At 37.1% G+C, this 24,053-nt stretch overlaps 6 protein-coding genes across 23 annotated transcripts in view; 1 reads left to right on the top strand and 5 right to left on the bottom strand.

Moving 5' to 3' along the window:
- Window positions 1–183: 183 nt before the first annotated feature.
- On the bottom strand, window positions 184–1,019 carry LOC110181370 (uncharacterized). The gene has a single exon (XM_020949098.2). It carries the CDS (start codon window positions 931–933, stop codon window positions 208–210), a length of 726 nt encoding a protein of 241 aa, XP_020804757.1. The 5' UTR covers window positions 934–1,019; the 3' UTR covers window positions 184–207.
- Window positions 1,020–1,249: 230 nt separating this feature from the next.
- On the bottom strand, window positions 1,250–7,273 carry Alp12 (Alkaline phosphatase 12). 2 transcript variants are annotated; one of them, XM_086837315.1, is made up of 2 exons: window positions 7,075–7,273; window positions 1,250–3,281 (listed from the first exon to the last, which is right to left on the bottom strand). In XM_086837315.1, the coding sequence occupies exon 2, from the start codon at window positions 3,232–3,234 to the stop codon at window positions 1,441–1,443; it is 1,794 nt and encodes a 597-aa protein (XP_086693441.1). In that variant the 5' UTR covers window positions 3,235–3,281; window positions 7,075–7,273; the 3' UTR covers window positions 1,250–1,440. The 2 variants fall into 2 exon arrangements, with proteins under 2 accessions (XP_086693441.1, XP_020804800.2); XM_020949141.2 differs by lacking the exon at window positions 7,075–7,273 and adding an exon at window positions 4,269–4,667.
- The window catches only part of Pax (paxillin), a 29,343-nt gene continuing 9,495 nt past the window's right edge, over window positions 4,206–24,053 (top strand). For 2 of the 16 annotated variants that reach the window (XM_086837301.1, XM_086837309.1), the window contains exons 1-4: window positions 11,499–11,836; window positions 22,658–22,848; window positions 22,912–23,107; window positions 23,853–23,994. In XM_086837301.1, the coding sequence (XP_086693427.1) occupies window positions 11,752–11,836; window positions 22,658–22,848; window positions 22,912–23,107; window positions 23,853–23,994 (614 nt within the window). In that variant the 5' untranslated portion in view covers window positions 11,499–11,751. Of the gene's footprint in view, window positions 4,767–8,000; window positions 8,279–11,498; window positions 11,837–16,470; window positions 16,638–18,533; window positions 18,638–21,074; window positions 21,378–21,434; window positions 21,627–22,291; window positions 22,446–22,657; window positions 22,849–22,911; window positions 23,108–23,852; window positions 23,995–24,053 lie in introns of those variants that run through there. The other 14 variants (XM_086837300.1, XM_086837302.1, XM_086837305.1 and 11 more) reach the window with 14 other exon arrangements.
- lectin-37Db (C-type lectin 37Db) lies at window positions 11,933–12,757 on the bottom strand. Of its 2 annotated transcripts, none has more exons than XM_020949142.2 (2): window positions 12,613–12,757; window positions 11,933–12,496 (listed from the first exon to the last, which is right to left on the bottom strand). In XM_020949142.2, exons 1-2 carry the CDS (start codon window positions 12,686–12,688, stop codon window positions 12,120–12,122), a joined length of 453 nt encoding a protein of 150 aa, XP_020804801.2. In that variant the 5' UTR covers window positions 12,689–12,757; the 3' UTR covers window positions 11,933–12,119. The 2 variants fall into 2 exon arrangements, with proteins under 2 accessions (XP_020804801.2, XP_086693443.1); XM_086837317.1 differs by having other exon boundaries at window positions 11,933–12,490; window positions 12,613–12,721.
- LOC110181371 (C-type lectin 37Da-like) lies at window positions 12,957–13,838 on the bottom strand. Its single transcript, XM_086837316.1, has 2 exons — window positions 13,610–13,838; window positions 12,957–13,488 (listed from the first exon to the last, which is right to left on the bottom strand). The coding sequence occupies exons 1-2, from the start codon at window positions 13,698–13,700 to the stop codon at window positions 13,019–13,021; spliced, it is 561 nt and encodes a 186-aa protein (XP_086693442.1). The 5' UTR covers window positions 13,701–13,838; the 3' UTR covers window positions 12,957–13,018.
- Window positions 13,868–14,618, bottom strand: LOC110181372 (Galactose-specific C-type lectin). Its single transcript, XM_020949101.2, has 2 exons — window positions 14,490–14,618; window positions 13,868–14,424 (listed from the first exon to the last, which is right to left on the bottom strand). Exons 1-2 carry the CDS (start codon window positions 14,578–14,580, stop codon window positions 13,955–13,957), a joined length of 561 nt encoding a protein of 186 aa, XP_020804760.2. The 5' UTR covers window positions 14,581–14,618; the 3' UTR covers window positions 13,868–13,954.

Genomic DNA, 24,053 nt, shown 5'->3' with positions numbered 1-24,053 from the left:
ACTTTTAAAATTGAAGTTTTATTAAATTAAATTAGTTAAATTGGTTATCATTTAAATTATCTTTCAATGATTTCCTAAATTTATAATAAAATACGATTTTTTATAAAAATACAGAGGGTCACAGAAACGCTTTATTAAAATAATTTGGTAATAAAAAAGTTTTATATATCTACAATTAAAAAATGTCAAAATAAATCAATTTATTTCTCAAGGACTCTTAAAATACTCATGATAGTATTTATAATACTTTTGCAGGTAACCAGGAGGTCCGTATATTTTAAATTCGCTATTAATCAGATCACTTATAAGAAGGCTCAGATTTGGGCACTGCTGGGCGAGATCCTCGGCGGAGAACGGCAATGGGCCAAGGATTGTGATGTGGATGAGTCTCAGGGATGGCAACCTATTGAGTATACTAGGCTGCAGGTAAGAGTCTCCAGTCTGATTGTTAACATGGAGCAGAGCGAGGGCCTTTAACTTATCGGCCGATTCCAAGAGCTGTGCTATCTGGTAGTCCCGCACATCACAGTGACGCATGTCCAAGAAGAACAGCGAAGGAACCACAGCTTGAACGGTCGCCAATATTTCGGGTGACCACTTGGCATGGTCCAGCTTTAGAGCCCGCAATCTTCGGCTTTCGGAGGCACCTTGGCACAGCGGCTTCAGGTATCGCAGAATGTCCTGGTCCTTGGTTGAGTATCCAACATTGATGTGAAGGCTGTACAGGTGGCGACCCAAGGCTATCATCAGATCTTCGTGAAAAGGGGGAGGCAGCCTCATGCTAAACTCCAGATCCCTAAACCGATGGAGTTGCCTTTCTATGGCTTCATCAAAGCGATTGTGAATTTCCCTGTATAATGGCAGTAATTCATCCAGTTTAAAGTTGACAAAGATAAGATCCAGACAGTCGTCGTGCAGTTGCAGCAAGTCCATTTTTAACTAAAATATAAAAGAAATTAATACATTTATTCAAAGCTAACAGTTGAATCCCCTTAAAAATACCCAACCTTTGAGATCGAACACCGCCAGGAATTAGTTGTGAGTACTTTTGATTTATTTTCGTTAAGATAATGAATTCAGCTAAAGTTGGAAATGATAATAAGAAACTGCAATTAGATAAGAATATTATTTGTCCGCAGTCTAATTAAATGAAAGCTTTAATCTTTGCTCTCACTAAAATCCGCATTCCATGTAACATATTTATATATTGTTACTTATACTTATTTCTTCTTAAATAAAATTCAATCTCTTCATTTTAAATATTTATTAAGTAATTCAATAACATTTCTCATTATAATATATTTCTTTGTATAATGGGAGCCCTCACGCAATTGAAGAAACCAAAAACCATAACCATTTCTAATTCTTAACTTAAGTATTTTAATCCCTGATTTTAAACTTGGCAAGAAGTGATAGTATTAAGCTTACATATTACAAAAATTAAAGCGGCGTCAGCTCAGCCAGCGTTTCAGCTATGGAGCTGTCTCGGAATCGTCCGATCCTCAAGGCATAGGAAATGGCGTGGGCCACGTAGCTCTGTTCGTGCACTCCATGGAACAGGTAGGACATGGCACCTTCGGCATGGATTGTCACATCCGATCCGCCATGTAGGTTTTCATCTGTATTAATGGCTGCCTGTTGGGTGTATTCCCAGTCCTGAATATTGCTTTCTGTGGGATTTTTGCGCTTCTGAGTGGTGGGATCCACTTGGAATCCTTCGTAGCTGGTGCCATATGTGAGTGTGGTATAGGGTGTCTGTTCCGTCTTTGATTTGCCCGCCAGTCCCAGTATACTGGAGCCCCGATCTGGGTGTCCATTTATGGTCAGACTGTGCGAATGATCGGCGGTCACAATGACCAGTGTTTCATCCAGACGGTCTGTTGACTTGAGGAACTTAAGTGTAGATTCTACCGCCGTACTGAGCTCGAGAACTTCATGAAGGGCCTTGCGAGCCTTACCCCTATGATGAGCTTGATCGATTAACCCGGCTTCCACGACAAGTAGGAATCCCTTGTCACTGTTTCCCAGCACCTCGAGCGCCTTGAGGGTCATATTCGAAAGTGATGGCATTCCGGAATCGCCTCGATCCCGTTCGTGGTCGTACATTAGGTGTCCATTGGCGAAGATGCCCAGAAGGTAGTCAACCTCCTGGCCATTGAGATTCCATAGTTCACGATTGTTTTGGATAACGGCATGTGCCTCTCCTGCAGCTTCTTTCTTCCGTCTCCAGTCCCGGATGAGATCTCGCCCATCTGCTGACTTGCTTGCCCAAGTGTCCAAGGGATCGGCATCCGAGTGGCTAACATTTGACACAAGCATTTGACGACCTCCACCCATAATTACATTGATCTTTTGACCCGTGGGCATTTCGATTAGCTGTCGTGCGATGTCCATGCAACCTTGATCCCGGGCCTCTGGCGTCATTCCAGTCTCACATTCCCAACGACGATCCGGTACATGGGCATAGAGAGCAGCGGGAGTGGCATGCGTTACCCTGGTGGTGGTCACAAAGCCCGTACGCATTCCGTCCAGCTGAGCCCATCGCAGGATTGTCTGTACGTGGTGGTCCTGCTGCAAGGAGGCTGTGCAGTTTCCCAGAGGCACATTAGAGTCCACTCCACCCGTCTCGTAATTAACCTTCACGCCGCCAAAGAGAGCCGTAGCTGTCGAGAAGGAATCCGGCACTTGTTTATCCGCGCAGTAAGTTTTTAGTAGCCCCATGTGGGGAAAGTGCTCCCAGCTGAGGAGACCCTCCTCTTTGAATCCATATATTCGGGCAGCGGTCACTGTATTCGGACCCATTCCGTCGCCAACAAAAAGAATAACATTTTTGGCACGGCGCCGATTAAAGTCTCTCGAGACGGCTTTCTGTAGCTCCTTAATTCCTTGATCGTACCATTCCTGCTGCTCCTTGGGTAGCTTCACCGGCCAATAGTTCACCGTATCCATGTCGCCCACATCTTCAGCCATCCCATAGTGGACCACGAAGCCAATACACATGGCTGTGATCAGGAGGCACGAAAAGACGAGCGATATGATGAAGAGTCTGGACCTAAACCATTTTGATGGGGGCTCCTCTGCATTGCTGTCGTTGAATTTGGTTTCTTCGGTTCCATGAGAGCTTCCAGTTTCCACGTTATTTCTGGCATCATTTAGTTGCACTTCCGTCATTTCCACATTGCTCAGTTTCCGGATTTTTCTATTTTTGATCGGTGTATCAGTTATTCGTTCCATTTTGTCTCCTTCTCACGTCAAGATCGGCTGCCTAATCTTTATACAGACTGAAAATGCGAGATATATTGCAGATTGTTAACTAATCATTGTTTACCGCAGATAAAAAGGCAATTTATAGACAGATAAACGAAACTGGCATTGGAGTTCTCAGTATTTCCCAGTCGGTTTTAAATTATGAGACTGAGGCAGCAGTTACGGATTTTGTAAGAACAATTAATTACAGTCAAACTTCCATAAGTTCAACTTTAGAATTCCTAGTGCATTGAATATTTAATTAGTTTATATATAGCAAAATATAGTATAAGCTATGCCAAATGTATGGCATGTGATAATACAATAAAGTGTATGTTAATTAAAATGAAAATTGTTGAAGGAAGTATTCCATAAAAATGTTAAAACATAATTTAAAAAGTCAATAAAAAAGAAATTACAAAAATTTAATTTACATATATATATTTGGAAAGATTATTAAGCTATCTAATTGTTCCGTTTGAGGATAATCTAACTGTGTTATATTAAAATTTAGGACAAGATTAAGCCAGGAATTATAATTAGTTATAACACAAAAATTATATTAAAATAAATATACTGATGATTAAAAATTTTCCAAATTATACATTTTAATATTTTGTAAAATTCTTGTAAAAGTTTAAATATCTTTTTGTAGCCACTTGTTACTGTAGATGTGAACTAGTGAACTTGTGGTTCCCCACCCAGAGTTGCCAACTATTCGGTACACAAAAAGCTAAAGCTGAACAAAAACAGCCTAAAATACACAAAACATTGTGAAAAACAGTTGCGACAAATTTAATTCGGGAGTTTATCGTAATAGATAGAGTTGTGTTAATGTGGAATTCAAATCTATAACGAACTGAATCTAGTGGGAAAATAGCTAGCTTGTATCACTTCGCCCATCCGATAGTTTCCCTATCGATAACCAATCAGCTGTTGCTCTCTCGCGCTTGCTCTCAGCTCTTCGCCAACTCTCAAACAAATAGTGCTTAAAATAACGAATAACCCTTAAATTAACACACCTTTTTGTGGCTTTACGATGTTTTTGACGATGCACAACGCGGGAAATATGCAAATCTAATGCAAGCTGGCCCCAACAACAGCTGGAGAAACATCGATGTATCGATGTGACATCGACGTTACTTCCAGCTCTAGATTGGGGATATTGTTTATGGCCGCTCCGCCGCCGCTCCAAAACCGAAGTGATTCATATGAAACTCGTCTCCAATTCGCGGCGAAGAGCGCGATTACTGGCCAACTGCTCGAATTAGTCTCGATCACACTAGCGAACGTCCAACTCCGCGAATCCGTATTCGAGCCACGAGTGAAAAGTGTTTGCGTGGACCACGGTTTTCGTTCGCCTCTTCAATCAACATCAATTAGCTGCGCGTGTGCCTGGGCCGAAAACTGAACTGAACCAGAACTAGCCCACTGCCGTGAGCATTCCAATTGGAGAGCAGCCGAAGCACACGCACACACATCGGCCCGTCGAGGGAAAGGCAACGCCATGGACGACTTGGGTGAGTCCGCTTTTCCTGTGAGGAAAACTTCCTCAAAACATTCCGCAGCACACACATACACGCACACAGTGACACCGCGAACTTATGCTCCAACTTCAAGGTCGGTCGCTAATTGGAGTTAATTAGAATGCTGCGAATGTATGTTGGTGTGGCCGCCAGGTGGCGACACCTCAGGGCGGAAATCTCACGGATGAATAATATTCGGTACAGTGAAAAGTTACTACAAGAAACTATAGTACTATACCTAAAAACAGTAGATGGTTGCATTGGTTAGTTATTATTCACCTTTGTTTCCGAATTATTTTAATTGTTTTGATAAATCGAGCATAAAGTAAAAAGCGTTTAAGAGAACCCCTTGAAAATAAATATTTTTGGACTATGAATGTTCAAATGTTAGAGAATAAGTTAATTACCCTATACAATACAATACAATTAAGAAACACATTTCAAGGATGTTTAATAATAATACCTATTTGCTCATTTCCCAATTCTTATCGTTGACGTTATGTACAAGCATTAATCACTATTTTAAATAGTATTTACGTGCCGCTTTCTTCTCGATGATGAATACCAAGTGACATCTTATCGCTAGCAGTAAATACTACACACATATTTCAGTATATGGGTACATTATTTAGGATTTCCGCACACCATTACACACTCCATTTAATGCAATTTGCATTCCTTGCACTTTATGATTTATTCGCATTCCTGGAAACCGAATGTATAACTTCGAGGCCGTCACTTCCCGTGTGTGAGATCATTCACTATTGCGGCAACGCCTGAGGGCGTGGCTTAGCTGAGCGAACCCTTGGACATTCAGTGAATGATCACGGAGAGCGATCGAGCCGGCTTTATTTGCTTTCTTTTGCTGCCACACAGCACACTTTTAGTCATCATCAGCGAAATAAAAGTGTATCTGCCATCTCTTGCTTCGTTCTCTTTATGACACAATTCTTTGCTGTTTACCAGTCCCACTGCGTGTTATTCGTGGAGCGTCTTCTGATAAAGCCACAAATGCAGCCAACTATCTACATATAAACGTATTTTTGTATGTATATAAGTGGATTTGGGTAATCTTGTTTTTTTGTTTTTTCTGATCAGACATTCTTGAGAAATGAGTAAAGGCCAGGTCGGTCACAAACACCCTCGACAAATGCCAGCTGACCGGCACTCCACCTCAGCACAGTGGTCTGTGACCCATTTAAGTAGCGATTCTATTAGATTATTTTCCTTATCTTATATTTATAAAATAACCTCAACAAATGTACTCTGCATTTATGAACTTATTTTTGTGTTGTCGCTGAAATGAAATAATGTAAACTTTTGTTTAAAAAATCTACCTGCGTTTGTAGGTTGAAGCTAGTACAGGTTTCTCGTATACTTTTTATGATTGCAGAGTAAAACAAAGTCTGTGATAAGAAAATATAGTTTAACAGCCAAAATTAAGAGGGTTTCGACTGTCTGTCAAATCTTTTTCGAGAAGAAAAAGTATTAGATTAGCAGAGCAATTCTGGGCTTAATAGCATTCTAAATTCTTTTTCGGTTTGATAAAACTTTTCACTTTTCAAAGCTCTCTAACCGGCATTGAATAATATTTATTTTTATTAAATTCAAAAATCTTAATAAATTATTTGAAAAGTTATTGTGCAAGAGTTTAGTAAGATAAACTCAAACCTAAACCCTCATTTCCATTGTTTGCATCTCGATTTCCAAGTCTCCAGCTTGAAGCTAAGGAAATTCGACGCTTAACAAGTTCGTTCATACAGGAAGTTGGGGCTTCAGCTCCATCTTGATCTCCTGCTTCAATTGCATCAATTTTGCGGCTATTAGCGAGTGTGCGCCCACTTCATCGGTGGCTGCCCACTCGACACGCAACCACTCTGGTTCGTGTTGCGTGTGCGCACTGTAACAGCGGTTGACTCCGGCTGTCTGCTCGGGATGAAAGGAGATGTGAAGATCTGCCGAGATCGGCTGAAGGTTGTGCTCCAACTGAAGACAGCGATAACAGATATGCACAGTGGGGCCATTACGATTTCTATAGATTTTTACAGGAAACTATCTTAAAATGAGGAATATCTTTTAGATATAAATGTATACAGACTTCCCCATTTGATCTCATAATCAAATCGAAAACTGCAAGTGTAAACAAACTTTGGTTTCGCCAAAATAGATTCATTTCCTTGTATAGGTACTAAATTCATTATAGGTTTTCTTGGTACTATGATTTTTTAAAATTAATACTTATTAATGCCATACAGAGTTAAATGAGAATAGCTTAAAAGTATTATTTTTTGTCTAGACTTACCTTTATTATATTAGCTCTTCATGAGCTGCTGTTATCGGTTAGCTTTAAGCACACTGCTGCTCTCACTTAAACACAAAAGAAAACAGAGAAACGGGCGAAAATATTTCCCCGATGGTTTTCTTTTCCTTGTGCCTCCCACTTGCGGTCGAGATGCTTCAGACAGCCGCTGAGAAATGCGAAATGAAAAGCCACTCAGCAAGCAAGACGAAAAGCTACATTTGTTGCGATTATTTCGCTCTCTATTTGCTTTCTTATCACTCTGAAAATAATCAGCAGCTAAGAAAATAAAATAACAAATAGGGATTCTATAACAGGTTCTTGAGTTAATCAAATTTTTAAAAGTAAGGTACAAAGGAAGTCTACATAAATTTAAAATAAGATGAGTTATCCGTTTCAAGAAAATATTTCTATTCAGAATGAGTTATGTGCTGTTGTTGTTTTTTTATTATTTTGTTTACTTATTTCTCATTTTTTTATGTACTCAATTTCTTTGTTTTTTAATATCTTGTATGCAGTTGTATTAATTTTAAAACTTGTATATCAATTGTGGCTTAAAATTGCATCTAAGCATCATAACTCTTATTAAACTTTTAGAAAAGAATAAAATAGTAACCAAAAGTTGTATATTTTTATATTTATTTCTTTAAATGTATTTAAATAATTTTTGTGTATATGAAGTAGATTAACTATTTCTTTTTTAATAGAACTTATTTCCCTTTTTTGTTATTATCACATTAATATTGAAAATATTTTGTAAAAATCGATTGAAATATTTCTTTAAGTGCACTTTGTTTACCTACTCTCTCAAACATTGGAGCTCTCACGTTTGCTCGCTCTGTGCTCTTCGGGGCTGAGAGATCCAGAGAGCCAGAGAGACGCATGTCGTCGTCTAATGGAGCCCCAACGCTGGTTCCCCAATTGGATTTCAGTCTATTGGGTCTGTTTCTGTTTGGGAGACGCGACCACAGCGCGCATATATCAGTCTCTCCGATTCCTATTCCGATTCGGGTCTCTGTGCTCCGTTCTCCTGCGAAACAATAACAAAATATGTGACAAGGCAACAGACTGTCAAAGTGCATGGAAAAGTGTGGAGATAGCTGACAGCAACAAACAAAACTATATATCGGTGCGAAATCGAGGCGGGAAAATCTAATGAAAAATCGGTGGAACTGTGCTAGTGACATTACACATGTACTTGCGGCAGGTTGGAGCGTGGGAAACTGCGAGCAGGAAAACTCACCTCAACTCAAAAAAAGTTGACAAACAGCTGAAAGATAGCAAGGAACTGAGAAACCCAGATAAACGATAAAAGTGGAATTTGTCTAGATTAATGTATCCATGTCACCCGCCTTAAGATTCTGCTAATTCTTGGCAAATCTCTGCGCCAATTTGTTTGAAAAACATTTCGATTTCATTAGCATTTCCCCCACTAATTATGGAACTAATTATCAACGGACTGAGACATTCAAATAAATGAGGTATTTGCCCCGATCTGGCGGAGCAAAGAAATTCGGTTAGCCCCATTCATTTTCGAGCGGATTAAAGTCGTGGGCGGTTGTGATGGAAATGTTGTTTCGTTCGTTTTCCTCATCTTTTTTTCTGGAGGGGAAATGCTCGGAATAAAATAACAATAAATACAAGCAACAAAAGCAATTAAATTGTGCCCACTTAATCTATTAAAATTATGACATTTTTCACATATTTCAAGCACTCGAAACCAAGTGCATTCATTCGCGGAGAGGGGACTTCCGTCCCCTTCTCGTAAAAGTATCTCGGGTTACGACAGCCAAATGGAAATGCTGGAAAAATGATGTAAACTCGTCGGACAAAGTGCTCACAAATGAACATTTTGCTTGCTGTATGAGAATCGCTTTCGTTTTCGGTTTTATTTTCTATTTTATATTCGAATATCTTTCTATCTTTCTGATATGCTTGGTTTGCGGCCAAACAGCTTCTCTCTTTGTATCTCTCGAAGCCATCTTCAACCACAAACTATATAGCAATCACTGATCTCCAGAAGATTGCCGGTTTATTCCACCACAAACTCGAAGCTTATTTTAGTCTCAGCTACTTAGCACCTTTTGGCTTGGCAGTGCAATGAGTTCATCGTTAGGTTCGATTGTTCGCAAAGTTCCCCTAAGTTTATAAAGAGCAATATGCTCTTTCCAGTGTTTGATTCTTATCGCCAACTCATATAATTTCAATTAGTGTGTGTTGTTTCGATTGTCTTGAGAAAGACGCTGCGCTCTTCTGATCGGGGCTTTTGAAAGATTTCGAAATCTATAATTGCTGACAGAGTCTGGTTGCGTAATTAGAACCCAGAATTTAATGGATGAGCAAGGGAACAAGTTCCGAAAAGTAAACAATAGAAAACAATTTTGATACTTGGATTTTTGGGTTTTTATTTTGTATGTATATATGCTTAGTATATCTTTATACTTAGGCATCAACAATTTTTTAGAAATTATTTAGCATATAGATTTCCCAATAAAAGAGCCACAAGATACTGTTCTAAGAAGTAAAACTTCTTTTAGAATTCATACGTAATCAATCAATGGCGCTTTTCTTAACCCAATCTATAGTCTTGCCTTTCCAATTTTCGACCAATACTCTAATCAGTTGAAACTTAATTTGATCATCGTGTAAGGCAGCACTTCCCAAGAGACCCATTATCTTATCACAAGATTCCTAAACAAAACTCAGTGGCAAAGTGTTAAAGATAAATGTATATACCTCTTACAGCGGCATAAATTGGCCAAGTTTATTGAAGAAGCTCTCACAGGAGAGACATTGGATTTTCAGCTTAAATTTTCGTTGGCCTTTCTTTTGGCCACGCATCGCATTTTCACCTTTGCGCCTTCAGCAAGGTCAACACTCGCATTTCACACACATTTTACCTACTTACTAATAAAATATTTATATTGAGATCTTGGCGATCGGCCGAGGCTCGATCGCTTGGAATTTCCCTCTGGCAAAAGAAACGTATCCGTGCCTTGGACTTTTAAATATAGCGAAGGAAAATAAAAACAATTGCCCACAATTTTCGGCCCGACGTCATCCTATACACCGACTGAGTAATGCCTCAGGTGTGGAGGGAAACTGATTTGCTATGCACAGACCTGGAACGAAAGCGAGTTTTCTTTTTTGGCAACGTCTTGCGGAAATCTCTCGTCGTTGTATTTTCAATTAATTTCCCCATTTTCCCTAGCTCAGCGCTCTCTCTCCTCTCTCTCTCTATCTCCCTTTGAAACGTCGCCTTTGATTTGCTAAAAGTTCTGTTTTTCCTATTATTTTTTTTCGTTAGTCTGATATTTTTAGTTGGCGATCATGGTGTTGACGTAATTTGGCAACCTTGATTCCCCTTCCCTCCCGCCGGCTTCAGTATTTTTGGCTTGGCTTGCTTTGTTTTTAGTTTTTGTGAATTTATGTTTATTATTTTTTACCTTCTTTTTCCAATGTGTCGTTATGTGTTTTAAACAAATGTGAAATGTGGCCTGCATGTTCATTTTGGTATTTTTATGATTCCATAAATCTGTCTCACCAGATCGTTTGGATCAACTTGATCTGGTCTAGTATATCTACAGGCCATCGTAAATTTTGTTTGTTTCATAGATCATCCATTGAAAATTCACCTACACATTTTGGGAGTCGGAGAGTGAATGTATCTCCGGGCATCTCTGTTTTGGTTCAAATCTTTGAGCTAATTTATCGATCATGTTTGCTGCCTTTTTGATCTTTAGATCACATAGATTATAAAGACTTCTTTGTCGAGCTTCTTGTTTAGGGATCTTGGCTGTTTGATCAGTTTAGATCACAATCAAAGCCAGAAAGATTTAATTAGTGATTTACCTGTAATTTATTGTCCATGTCTGAGGTTTTCATTGACTGAATGATGGCTGTTTTATGGTATCCGTTTAAGGAAATGAATACTTTGATGGGTTATGATAGCAATGCCTAATTGTCTTTCGTTATTTAGAGTATATATTTATAGTTTCTGATTACTAAGTTTTCGTCTTTCTCTTAAATGTTTGAAAAGGAAAAAACTACCTTTACAAAACTGTAAAAATATAGATGCATTGATAGAAGATAAGATACTTCACCACCTTCTCCCTATAAATATCTTTTACCTCCCTTTTGTTTTACATACAATCGGGGATTATCAGCTCATCCCCATCATATAATTCCATATATCATTAATTCCAGTCAATTAATAGAACAGTTTACAAAGGCACAAAGCACTCCCTTGGCAACAATTTTACAACATTAAATCACTGGGACTTCCACTGGGGAGCAGGAAACTAGTTTCTTTTTATTTTGTATTATTATTTTTTCTCGGTGGGTACTGGGGCAAAGCTCTGATAGACAGGCAAAGACAACGACGACATCGACATCGACAACGACAACTACAACGACTCCTCTGACAGGCTAAAACTCAACGCAAACAAAAACGACAAATCCGTCGTCGAGCCCCGAAATGCCAAAAATAAAAATGCGCTTATAAATAATTCAAATGAAACTGCTTTTTATTGTCGATCGCAGCGAAATAATAAAAAAAAAAAACTAAAGACTTTGAAAAAATATTAATTAAAATGTCACTTAACAGTTCCTTGATTAATCATTAGTATTTAAAATATAAGAAAATTTGTGAGAATTGTGAAGTGAATCTCAACTGGCATTATGGATAGAACAATGTATGGAAAAATAGATCCAGGTGCACGTCAACCTTACCGCACGGCTCGTACCAAAGGCATCCTGCCAGGATGTAAGTATTTCCCAAAAGGATGTTACAAAAATAATGAAAGTTAAGCATTATAATTAATTAATAATTACAATTAATTAAAACGAAATTAAAAGGGAATAGATTTCAAAATTATACATTTATTTTAAGATATATCTGACAATGAAATGTATAGTTATTTTTTGCAAGCATTACCTAAGAATTCCATAGCCTCTTGTTACGCTAAACATTCTTCCAATATTTACTACAATTTTTTTTCTGATAAGGTTACCTGTTGCACTATAAATTCTTATCGGGCATAATTTTCCTAGTTTACCTGACAAATAAAACCCACCAGTCTTTGGCAGGAAAGATCATTCATCTGAAAGGAGCTAGTCGATGGCCAAAGTTCCACACACCGCTCATTGCCCTCGATATTGTCCGGTTGTCCGACTGACCAGTCCAAAAAAGGTGCCTCGATTCCAGTGGCCTCGGATACGTAGAAATGCCGAACTCCAAGGTCATTAGTGGATATCCAGTAGCTAAGGGCTGGGTGGAGATAAGGGGTCAAAAACTTCAGTTCTTCCTTACTCTCCAGATTGAGTAAAAAACCTCCCATTTGACGACATCGATTGGAAGCTTCGAACCAATTGCATTTAGATGAAGAAATGTAGTAATTTTTTCCACTAATCATAATATCTAATCCTTTGGGAAACAACATGAGAGAGAGTAATACAGTAATAAATTTGCCTTTTTGTATTTTGAAACACATATATTTAATAGTTAAAGTAGTTTTTTTCAATGAAACTGTTCGTTTTTACCTTTGTTTTGCAAGGGAGTGGCCTCTAAAATAACGACACTCCACAGTAGGAGACAGATAAGGAGAACTCTAGACATTTTCCTACAAGTTTCAATTGGCGACTGGCATTAAATTGTTTTGTCTTGTCTCTCTTGATACTAAATGACTTGAAAAGATAACAATCTCTGATAACTAATATTTTACTCCGATAAGACTTCTTGGCTGATAATTAAAAATAAAAATCTGGGGGAATTCCCTTATTACCTTATATATTTTATTTTCAATGGGATTTCGCTTAATACTAATACATATATTTCATATTTTTTAATCCTCTGATTGCTACAGACCCTTGTAAACTATTCAAACTTTGTTTAAACACTTTTATTAAATGCTTTATAGAATATATAAAACAAATTTACTTAAGCTTTCTATTTCCATACAAGAATTGAAATGGTTTCTTGTTTAGGAGCTTCACAGACATATTTAAAAAGACTATTTCCATCGTTACTGCAAGGACGATCGTTAAGCTGAATGTCCGTGGAATCCTTGTAGATGTAACCCAAATGTATACAATGTTCCTTTCCTCCAGAATTATCGGGTTGCCTGGGAGCCCATTTTTGGATGTCTATAGGCTGAGCATTGGAAAACCAAAGGTGTGTTCCAGTTTTTCCAAGATCATTGCCAGAAGTCCAATGATCTGAACGATCTCCTTTATTTTTCAAGTATCCAGAAATGGCATCAAACTCCTCGGGGGTCTCAAAGGTCACCAGTTCAGCACCCAATTTTCTGCAATTCTCATATGCAATGTACCAATTCACTTTCTCCGCTCCAAAGTAATAGTAACCATCGTTGATTTTGATAAAAGGAGTCGAATCAAGGGCCATGTTTAAAGGATTTCCTTGAAAAATGTGTATAAAAAAGAGGATTTTCAGTACTCCTGCTGTTATAATAAGCTCAAAACAAAACAAGTTTAAATGATTTGTATTTATCCTTAACAGAAATTCCCTACAAGTACTTACCAGGACTCACAACGACGTTGTATCTGTCACTTGTCCATCCAAGGCTCAAATGAACCAGGAGGAAAATTAGTTTCACTGCCACCTTCTGCATTGCGTTGCAAACTGATGCGATTGAAAAGTACCTTCAGCTTATTTATACTCTCTGTATTATCTGGCTGCTAATTACTTGTTGTACGGGTTAAATGACTTGTGATAAGAAGAGTTACTTGATGAAAGGTGGCTCCGTTTTCTACAAGGTATTTGATATTGGCTAAATAAACATTTAATTAGTAAGTGTATTTACTATGTCGTCCAGGATATTATTATTTGTTTAATGATGATTAAGTTGAAGTAAATATTCGCGATTTACTTCCACACCACAATGGATATGGTTTCCAGTTTGGGTGCCTCGCATATGTACTTGAACAAACTATTGTTGTCCTGGGAACAGGGTCGATCGTTGAGCTGGAACTTCTTGGAGTCCTGGTATATGTAGCCCATGTGGATGCAGTGCTCCCTCTGACCAGCATTATCCGGCTGGTTAACTGCCCACCTGAGGGTGCTGATGATCTGGCCACTGGTGAACCACTTGTGGGTGCCAGTTTTGCCCAGATCATTACCCGAAGTCCAGTAGTTCTCCCTCGAATCGTTGGCCATTAAATAACTGGAAACTGAATCAAACTCTGGGTCCGTCTCAAATGTCACAAGTTCGGAATCTAGAAGCCGGCACTTTTCATAGGCCTCATACCAGTTGAGAGATTCTCTTCCAAAAAAGTAGTATCCATCGTTGATTTTTACAAAGGGTTCGGACTTGATTATAGCATCAATGGCATTGCCTATAAAAAAGCAAGTTCCAAAATAATTGCAAATTGTATTATAGATTTGAAATATATACATTTACCTTCATTTATTTGAATGGTGAACTTTTCATGACCCCAACTAACTTTTGCACTGGCCAGCAATACAAGAAATAGAACTGCAGACTTTATCATTGTTGTGAACACTGAAGCACACCCAAAGAGCTAGCACGCTTTATATATAGAAGGTTTTATATATATAGTAGAGACACTGAGTTTTCAATTAACATTGCTAATTTGTAGCTTATATTTTATTCCAATTCTTTGGTATGTTTTCTTTGAACGTTTAAAATGTTTAATTTGAGTTTACTGAATGTTATTGATAAGGTTGTTTTTATTTAGTATATATGTACAACGGTATAAACCGGCTTATGAATTCTGCAAGTAATATAAATTAAATTTGTTCATTTTAGCTAAAATTCATTGAAGATTTATTTGATAAATCTTTTATTACCAAATACCGTTAAATTTTACAAAATAATAATTATTAATTTACTAAATTGTGGTAATAATAAGGTTACAAGTTTGATATTTAAGTTTGCTAGCAAATTCGAAATCCCTTATCTAAAATAATGAAGCCTACTTTTAGACAGAAAACGACATTGGTAGAATTGTTTAAAAGTAGCTATCTTTGTGGCTGAGTTTGCAAATTGAATTTCCAACAAGTTCATCCTCGAAAAGCGTCATAAAACTTAACAGCAACAAAAGGCAAAGTAAACAAATGTATTATCTCAATCGCAACGGATGACGTAATCATTACAGGCACATTTACATTATAAACTTACAAGATGCTTTGCTATTCCCTGGCTGCTTTTTCCGCTTTCAATTCACACCTTTGAGTCACTCAAAAAAATATATACACTTTTCCTAAGGCTTTCCTTTTATGTTTTCGGTTTATAAATTTAAAACAAGAAAGGAAGCTAACTTCGGCACACCGAAGTTTATATACCCTTGCAGATAGAACTTCTATGAATTGGAATCTATACAATATAAATTATATATATTTGTGTTAAAAACAATGAAGTAATACCTGCTTTCATTTCATTCCCCTATACATATTATATTTGCAGTTTTACATTCACAGATTTGCATTTTTCCTCTACATCAAACGATCGTTTGTATGGCACCTATATGATATAGTCGTCCGATTTTCATGAAATTTGACACAAAATTTAAGAATAATATAAAATGGCCATAGCTCAAATTTGATGAAAATCTGTTCAAAACTGAAAAAGTTATAAATTTAATTGTATTAATTTCTCGATCGTTCCTATGGGAGCTATATGATATAGTCGTCCGATTTTCATAAAATTTAACACAAAATTGTAGAATAATATGAAATGGCTATATCTCAAATTTGATCAAATTCTGTTGAAAACTAAAAATGTTATAATTTTTTTTGTAAAAATGTTCCGATCATTCCTATGGCAGCTATATGATATAGTCGTCCGATCCGGCCCGTTCCGACATATATACGAGTGAGAGTATATAGAAGGCTAACTACAAAGTTTCATTCAGATAGCTTCAAAACTGAGAGACTAGTTTGCGTAGAAACGGACAGACGGACAGACGGACAGACGGACAGACGGACAGACGGACAGACGGACAGACGGACAGACGGACATGGCTAGATCGACTCGGCTGTTGATCCTGATCAAGAATATATATACTTTATATAGTCGGAGGTGCCCCCTTCACTGCGTTGCAAACTTCTGACTGAAATTATAATACCCTGCAAGGGTATAAAAATATATGACTCCAATATAAGACTAGTCGCTAATGCTTTAATGAAGCTTAATATTTTAAAGGAAAATATTTTAAAGTCACCTTTCATACATCATACAGAACAGAATATAGTTCAATTATTTACTTAAAAAATATACCATCTTTATATAGCAAACTAAACTATTTTATACATTTACTTCTTTAAAGTATCTGTAACATATTCTTAAAGCAATCACTTTAACAACTTTTCCAAGTGTAATTGCCTGACTGCTTTGTTTACATTTTGTCCGAAGTGATGTTAATTGCACACAGACGAACACCTCGCTTGCATTAGCATCGGATTCTCCAGTTGTCAGCACTCGATTTGAATATTTTCAATTCAGTTTGCATTGCGCCGTCGAGCGGTATTCATCGGATTCAAAAATTTTAATAAGTGATCACAGTTGGAACAAGTGACATGAAAATCGGTAAGCGGCAATCTGTCAAGCGTGGGATTAGCATTACAATCGTTGGTAGTCGCTGACCTTACTACGCGTTTCATTCATTAGATCATTAGATCATTGTTCCCATTGAGATTCCGAGTATCGGCAGTGGGCGTCAGTGGTTTCCATTCGATTCGTGTTCTATTTATTGCCAGACGCGACACTTTGCCAGCGAATATGTATAATCTGTGTGGATAAAGTGCGTTTCGCAATGATAAGATTAGCAAATACCTAGCAAGAAGAATATGTGTTTTGCTCTAGGATTTATGTATGTTTATATATAAAAGAGTTCTATAAATAGGTGCAGACTTTAGAGTTGGTAAAACCATTTTCCAAAATGTTTATGAAAAATCAGTATAAATATATATGTACCAATATATTTCTATTACCATGTTTTGTGATAATGTTTATCTTGGTTTATTTATTCTAACCTGTGTTTTTAAATAATACAACTCTTGAATAAATTTCTTAACCATTTTGAAACTGAGGATCTACTTAATCCTACTAAGTTTAACAGATCTTAGGAATCTGAAATATTAAGGACCTTTAGCTAATAAATATATCAAAGAAATATAAATCAATAAATACCTAAAAGATCAAATAATATTTTCACACCTTTAGCTTGTCTTTGTAAGCATTTCAGTTTCGTCTCATAGGTTACCTTTTGGGTGTATACACCTGTTTGGGTTGGCATTACGCAAGTTATTCTAATTGCCGAGGTGATCACCTCAGGGCATCTGAAACCCGATTGATTGATTGCTCTAGTGGTTGATCTCATAAGCCGGGCTTGGCGGATACTACGGAAGTTGGAAGCTGGATGTTGGGCGTGGATCCATGGCAACCGCAACGATAACGATAACGATACAGGCGAGGTAGAACCCGTTAGGCAGCTTTTCAGTTGACACAGGTCGTGGCCATCGATTTGTGTTGACCGATAATCTCTTGTGTGTTTGCTCACAGATCAATTGAGTTAAAAGCAACGACGCAAAGCGAAAAAGATCAAAACAATTCCAAACAAAAACCTTAACAATTTGCTGCCATTTGTTGCTTTTGTTGTTCTACTACTAATTTTAGTTTTCGTTTCAAAGTCAAGTGATTCATTCACCCACCGAAAAAAGAAAACAAAAACACAAACAAAAACATAAAACAAGAAACAAAAGCAACGCACTCAAAAATAGAGAGTGAAAAGCGTGTTGCGAAAGGCGGACGCCAGGTGGCGCCGCCGAGAATGGGACACAAACGCCCACACAACAACGAATGGCAATAATTACTCAACACCTCCTGTTTGCGCCTCTGTCTCTGCCATGCTCCATGCTCAAACTGTAAATGTTTTGTAATTGAGCGCTAGAGTTGCACTCGAGTGGTGTCGCACAGTGGCTATTTTGCTCAAATGTTTTGAGTCAAAACACTATGAATTATTGAGCTCAAATTGATTAAATATAGATTCTCGTGTTTATAATTCTAATAATAATTCTAAAATTAAATAGATAATATTTACAATTTTTAAATTGTGAAGTTAACAGTGTTTCAATGAATTAATTTTTGTTTACCTCTAATTGTATACGAGCTATAATTCAAATTAACGAATTCTTTTTGAAGTTAGTTACACCTCAACTATCAACCAAATTACGAAAATGAAAACCATAAAAAGAATAAAAAAATGTTCCCAATTTAAACAATAATTAAAAATATAATATATAAAAAATATGTGTAAATTTCATTGTAGGTATTTAATAGTTTGGTAAAGTCCTTACTGAAGGACAACCCAAATATCCACTGTTGCAACGAGTGTTTAAAGAAATAAGCCACTGTGCGCCGTCGAGTGAGTATGCTTTGAGTGGAATTAGCGCGGGAGTGGAATCGAGCGCGCGCAGCTTCAGCGGCGTTTGTTGTCGAGCGTCTTGTTCAGTTGCTTTTAAGATTTTGCCCGAGCGAAAAATAATTCCTGTGCCGCTGCTGCCCGTGTGTGAGATATTCGTGCGAATGTGTGTTGCGTGTGTGTGTGTGTGTGTGTGTGTGAAGAATTTAATTAAGGCAACCGCAATCGATCGCAGCATCGCAACAACAGCAGCAACAGCAATAAACCGCAAACAAGCCGCCAAAATGAAAATCGAAAGTGCTCCCCAAAAACGAGTCAAAACAGAAAGAGGCGAAGAAGCAGAGAAATATGTAACAATGTCAACAACAATTGCGAAAGGGAGAGCGTCGTCCAATAACAACAATTCGCGAGTGACTTGACCTGCTCTCTCACCCACGCTCTCCGCTCCCACTCGCACTCTCTATCTCTCCTTCGCTGCAGTTGTCATTGCCATTTCAACAGCTGTCGTCACGAGCGGCAACTCCCCCCCGTCTCTGTCCCACCCCCTCGCATTCAACTCAAAACTGAGTCTGAGTTGCAGTTTTCCCAACTGCAACTCCGCCATTGACAAACAGTTTGGGCAGCATTTCTCTGGTGTCTCTTAATTGATTTTAATTGCATTTTAATCAAGAGCCAAGTGTCTCTGCCACTGCACTCTATGAATCTAATGTGTGAAATGGCTTTTTAATGAAAAGTCTCCTTCTGGTTATTGAACAAACCCCTTAAATATATACATTTTTTTATTAGAAAAGCAATTTCAATATTTCGAGACCGTATCTAAAAATTCCCTAGGCGCACATGTTTTTTATAAAATTGTTTATGATCAAAATCATATTTTGTTATCTGTTATTTATAGATTTATATTGAAGATATTGTACAGTTTAAAGAATTTTCTTTAAATTTCTAGGAAATACCAAACGATTTTCATCAAATTTCAGTTCCTTGATTGCTTTTCCTTGCAATATTTTATTAATATACCTTAAATATTATTAAAATTAAAATTTTCCACGAACAATTATGTCAAGTATTAACTAAGGACACTTTAAAATATTTCTACATTAAATATTGTGATATAATCAGAATTCCCAGAAAAGTAAGGATATGCATCATTCTTTAATTTCTTTAAAAAAACTTTTTTGTTTTCTTAGAAGAATGATTCCTTACTACCTTATTCTGAATTGATTTTTGATCATATACATCTGTATATATGTATGAATGATCTTCAAAATCCTCAAGTAAATCGTTTGATTTCTATATTGTTCCGCTTTGACATTTAATTGTTATAAATTTGATAAAGCCAAGATGAAAAATGGACATTTCTTCCGATTTGGGATTATAAATTAAAGAATCTTGTTCCGCTTCTTTGTCGGGTCTTTCCCCCCTTGTAGACGTTGACCCACTGAGCCGTGACGTTCTGATAACCCTGCCCTGTCCTATTTATAGACAGTCCCCTTCCTCTTTCCCCCCGACGGGGAACTCTTGGGAAATGGGCGTAGAGACCCCACATATGGTGAATTAAACGCCTTTCTCGTCAACCACATGTTCGATCTTTCAATTTTGGACTATTTTTAAATATATTGCGAAATAATTTGGCTGATTTTCTTGCCCAATAATGCAAAATGTATTCGAATATAAAATTGAGCATCGCCTCCTCGGGTGCCTGCTTGATGTTTTTCTTACATACTTGTTGTTATGAATTCGCTTGCCAAAATGTATAAATCGCGTCACACCTTATTTCGCTTTATATAACTCATATACATATTATTGAGTATAATGTTGAGTTTTTTTTTCTCTCTCTCAACGTTCTATTTTCTCGTTCTCTTTTTTTGGCATTGGCCCAGTTACAGGTGTGTCTTTTCCGCACTTCCCTACCCCCCAGAACATTTGAACTTTTGGATGAAATGTTCGAGTTTGTTTGATTTATTTTCTGGCCTTATGGCTTAATCGCCGGCTGTCATGTCTTCCTAGTGTGTTTAGCGATTTGTTGTTGTTCCATGCTTCATGGGCGGGTCAAATGAATGGCGTTAAGTGCGATTATATGACAGCAGAAATGGCACGACATCCGAAAGATACTTTCGGCAAGCCTCAAAGTGATTTGGAGCCTTGGGCCTAGTGCACAGAGAAAAAGTGATGAACTATGCAATTAATTTTGTGATAATTAATAGAATCTTTCTCAAATTGTGTAATTTAAATTTGAATTTAATATTTGACAACAAATCTCTAGTTCTGATAATTTAAAAACTATATAAATCGAAAGCTTATTTAAAGCTTCCAAATATTTATGTATGCTTATATACATACATATAAGCGCAAATTAACTTATAAAAAACAGAACAGAAAAACAGGTCTTTATGCGTATGTTTTTCTTATAATTTATTTTGAATAGAAAATCTTCTTATAGATGTATATTAAGTACTCTTCTAGTATATATGATTATTTTTCCCACTCTATTCATTATCATGCTTCTGAGATACTTTCCCATTTCCATTTCCCCTTTTAGCTGATTTAAAAGCAAACATAATGCAAATAGCATTAATTTGATGAAATATTTTTTGTCTATAAAGAAATACTCATACACCGGCAGTTATTATGGCATCGAGTGAATGCGATATTTCATGAGTTGGTGCGATTTTTGGCCCGTTCGACAAGTTCGTCCCACCTTAACTGAATCAAAAAAAAAACTGTGTGTATATAAATATATATATTGATATATGCTATGATCAGTCAGTGTTTGGCTAGTTTTGGCTGCAGTGTGGGTGTCTCTTTGGTCTGACTTTGTTTGGATTGAGTTTTTAGTGCTTTAATTTGGTCAGTTGGCAACTGAACTTTCGAGTTCGTTACCCATGTACCACCTGTAGCCAGCTGATGTGCGTTTGCTGTATGCCGTATCGGTCAAAAATATTTAACTTAACTACCGTTTATAGTGGTCTTTAAAAAATCGAATTTCGCACACCACAAAGGAAGGCAATCGAGTGACAGACAAACGAAACATTTCGATCACATCGATTCTGGCCAAATTTAGTGCGTGAAAATGTCTTCAAAACTGATATCATCGTCGTTCCACAGTTCGCCCCTCAGCGACTGCTTCAAAGTGGGCGAGTTCGAGAGACGTTTGGGTAAGTTTTGGACGCGTGACGCTATGTTTGATGGGGGAGCAAGTGCAGCGTGGGCGTTATAGGGTTAATGGTGGAGTCTCTACAGATAGAGATATGTATAAACCATGCTGGGCAGCAAGGTCAAGTGCAAGCCAATTGCAACTTTCACTTTGGATGCTGAAAAGACAATTTATTAATAGGAAAAATTAATTTCAAATAATGCTCAACTTTAAAGAATCTCAGGAACCTTCTTTGAGACTCTCTTCATATATTTTGATAAGATTTTCCTTGACCTTTTTTAACAAGATTCTAAAATATACCAACTTTCCTTCCAAAATGTTAAAGAAACAAACACAAAGAGCAGCAAAAACATCTATTTTGCAAAATATAATACATATTTTTTTTATCTTAAATGTCTCCAACTATAACCTTCAAGAACATTAAACTATATTCTCTTCCGCCTTGGATAACAAATTATATGTCCCATAATTTAAGCTTATTATCGTGTCGAAACAAGCTTTCAATTCTTCCCCAAATGACAATTAGCCGGGACACAAACCGAAGACAAGACCCATGAAATCATTTCCAGTATTATTTGGGCTATATCTTGCAAGACAAAAGAAAACAAATAAAGTGTTATCAGAAACTTTTGCTATGAGATATGTGCCAGGTAGCCGAAGGTAAAATGGCAACGGAATCTCCGTTCAGTTAACAACGAGCTATGCGTCACAATTGCAGTGACAGGTGCTGTTAATAGCTTGGAATTTTGGCAGAGAAAATACCTGAGAAAAATCGGAAGAACAATAGCCATGGCCAACTATGGAGATTACGATAATCTGGGTAGCTTTATAAATAGTGCAATGAATTTAATAACCTACTGAAATAAGGGTTTTACAAATAAATTAATACATATATGTGATAAACTTAATGTTCCTAGTGAATGGAAACCATTTAATAATAAACAACAATTATATAAAATTTGGAACATTCTTCAATCTTGAAGGACAGTACATTACATCACTAACTTATCTTCATCTGTTATCTTCTTTTAGATGCTCTCCTAGCTGATCTGCAGAACAGTGTGCCAGGTCAACCTCAACCACCTCAATCGCAATATGGAACTGTCCAGCCCAAGCAGACGCCTCTGCATCAGCATCAGCATCAACAGCAGCAACAACAGCAGCAGTTTGTGGACAATACTCCAGGTTATGGCAGTCTCAGGGACAAGGCCCAGCCTCAGGTGGTAAGTAATCACTACTTAAATAATACCTAACAAATAAAACCAACTCAATATATTTTCTTGCAGTTCCAAGATCACTACACTGTAGAAACACGCTCTCCAACGGCAACGGGTGACTTCAATGGCTCCTCTGCTGCTCCCGGCTATGCCAACCAGGGATCCCTGCCAAGACAGGCGGCACCTGGAAGCTCCGGACTGTCAGAGTTGGACTCACTGCTTCAGGATCTGCAAAATGCCCGATACAATGGGGCTGAAAAGAAGGGTGAGCTAAGAATATCATACTTTTCATAGTGTTTAAAAGAAAGAAAAAAGCTTTTAAAACTTTATTCATTCTATATTAATACACATTGGGCCAGACAATTGGGAGACAAACTTTTGGCTTTTAGCTATCATGAAATTAAACGTTTTCAAAATCGAATTATATAAAAACATTTAATCAACAAGAAAGGAAACTAAATTCGGGAAGCCAGATTGCAATTAAATTATAAGATTGAATCGGAAATTGATTATAACTAAGCTCAAAATATTCGATTTTATTGAACAGATATTTATCAATATTTTTACATAACAATTTCTTCGGTAAATCAAAGTTTAAAAAACTCATTACATAATCAAAAAAGCCTTAATATTAATTCGGAAAGCTCTCCTATGTTAGTTTTTACTAGGTTAATAAACCTGCATACTCATAATTTAAGAAAATTAAAATGTTTATTAATTTTCACAATTATAACGATGAAACCCCTTATAAAATTAAAAAAAAAAAGTTTAAAATTTATATTTCGACCACACATGATTAGATTGACTCGGCTGTTGATGTTGATCAAGAATATATATATATATATATGATTTATAGGGTCGGAAATTACTCCTTTATAGCTTTACAAGCTTCCGACTACAATTATAATACCCAGCAAAGAGAAACAAATTAAAAACCTAACTCTATTAAAATTGATATTCTTTTAACTACTAATAAGGTAATATTAATCATATTGTTTATTATTCTTCAGATATTGATGTTCCGGTTAACTATAGTACGCCAGTCTCGAAATACAATACATACAACAGCTATGCCACCGTGGAGGAGCGTCCCACCATGGACAGCCTGCTAAACGAATTGGACAATGCTCACATCTATGCCGTGCCCAATGGGTAAACACTATACAATGATAATCCCACCTGCGGACGTTAAGATTAACTGTGTGACTTTT

This window comes from Drosophila serrata, unplaced genomic scaffold, assembly GCF_035046125.1.
Source record: "Drosophila serrata isolate PLE 108 unplaced genomic scaffold, ASM3504612v1 contig_302, whole genome shotgun sequence".
Lineage (NCBI taxonomy): Eukaryota > Metazoa > Arthropoda > Insecta > Diptera > Drosophilidae > Drosophila > Drosophila serrata.
The sequence above is the reverse complement of the archived record's forward strand: the minus strand, read 5'-3'. Positions and strand labels throughout refer to the sequence as shown.

Bases quoted from the DNA above. Each gene is read 5' to 3' on its own strand.
- LOC110181371 (XM_086837316.1), bottom strand. From the start codon at position 13,700: ATGCAGAAGGTGGCAGTGAAACTAATTTTCCTCCTGGTTCATTTGAGC. The intron at 13,489-13,609 runs GTAAGTACTTGT...ACATTTTTCAAG, and splicing joins CAACGTCGTTGTGAGTCCTG to GAAATCCTTTAAACATGGCC.
- lectin-37Db (XM_020949142.2), bottom strand. From the start codon at position 12,688: ATGTCTAGAGTTCTCCTTATCTGTCTCCTACTGTGGAGTGTCGTTATT. The intron at 12,497-12,612 runs GTAAAAACGAAC...TGTTTCCCAAAG, and splicing joins CACTCCCTTGCAAAACAAAG to GATTAGATATTATGATTAGT.
- LOC110181372 (XM_020949101.2), bottom strand. From the start codon at position 14,580: ATGATAAAGTCTGCAGTTCTATTTCTTGTATTGCTGGCCAGTGCAAAA. The intron at 14,425-14,489 runs GTAAATGTATAT...GCTTTTTTATAG, and splicing joins CACCATTCAAATAAATGAAG to GCAATGCCATTGATGCTATA.
- LOC110181370 (XM_020949098.2), bottom strand. From the start codon at position 933: ATGGACTTGCTGCAACTGCACGACGACTGTCTGGATCTTATCTTTGTC.
- Alp12 (XM_086837315.1), bottom strand. From the start codon at position 3,234: ATGGAACGAATAACTGATACACCGATCAAAAATAGAAAAATCCGGAAA.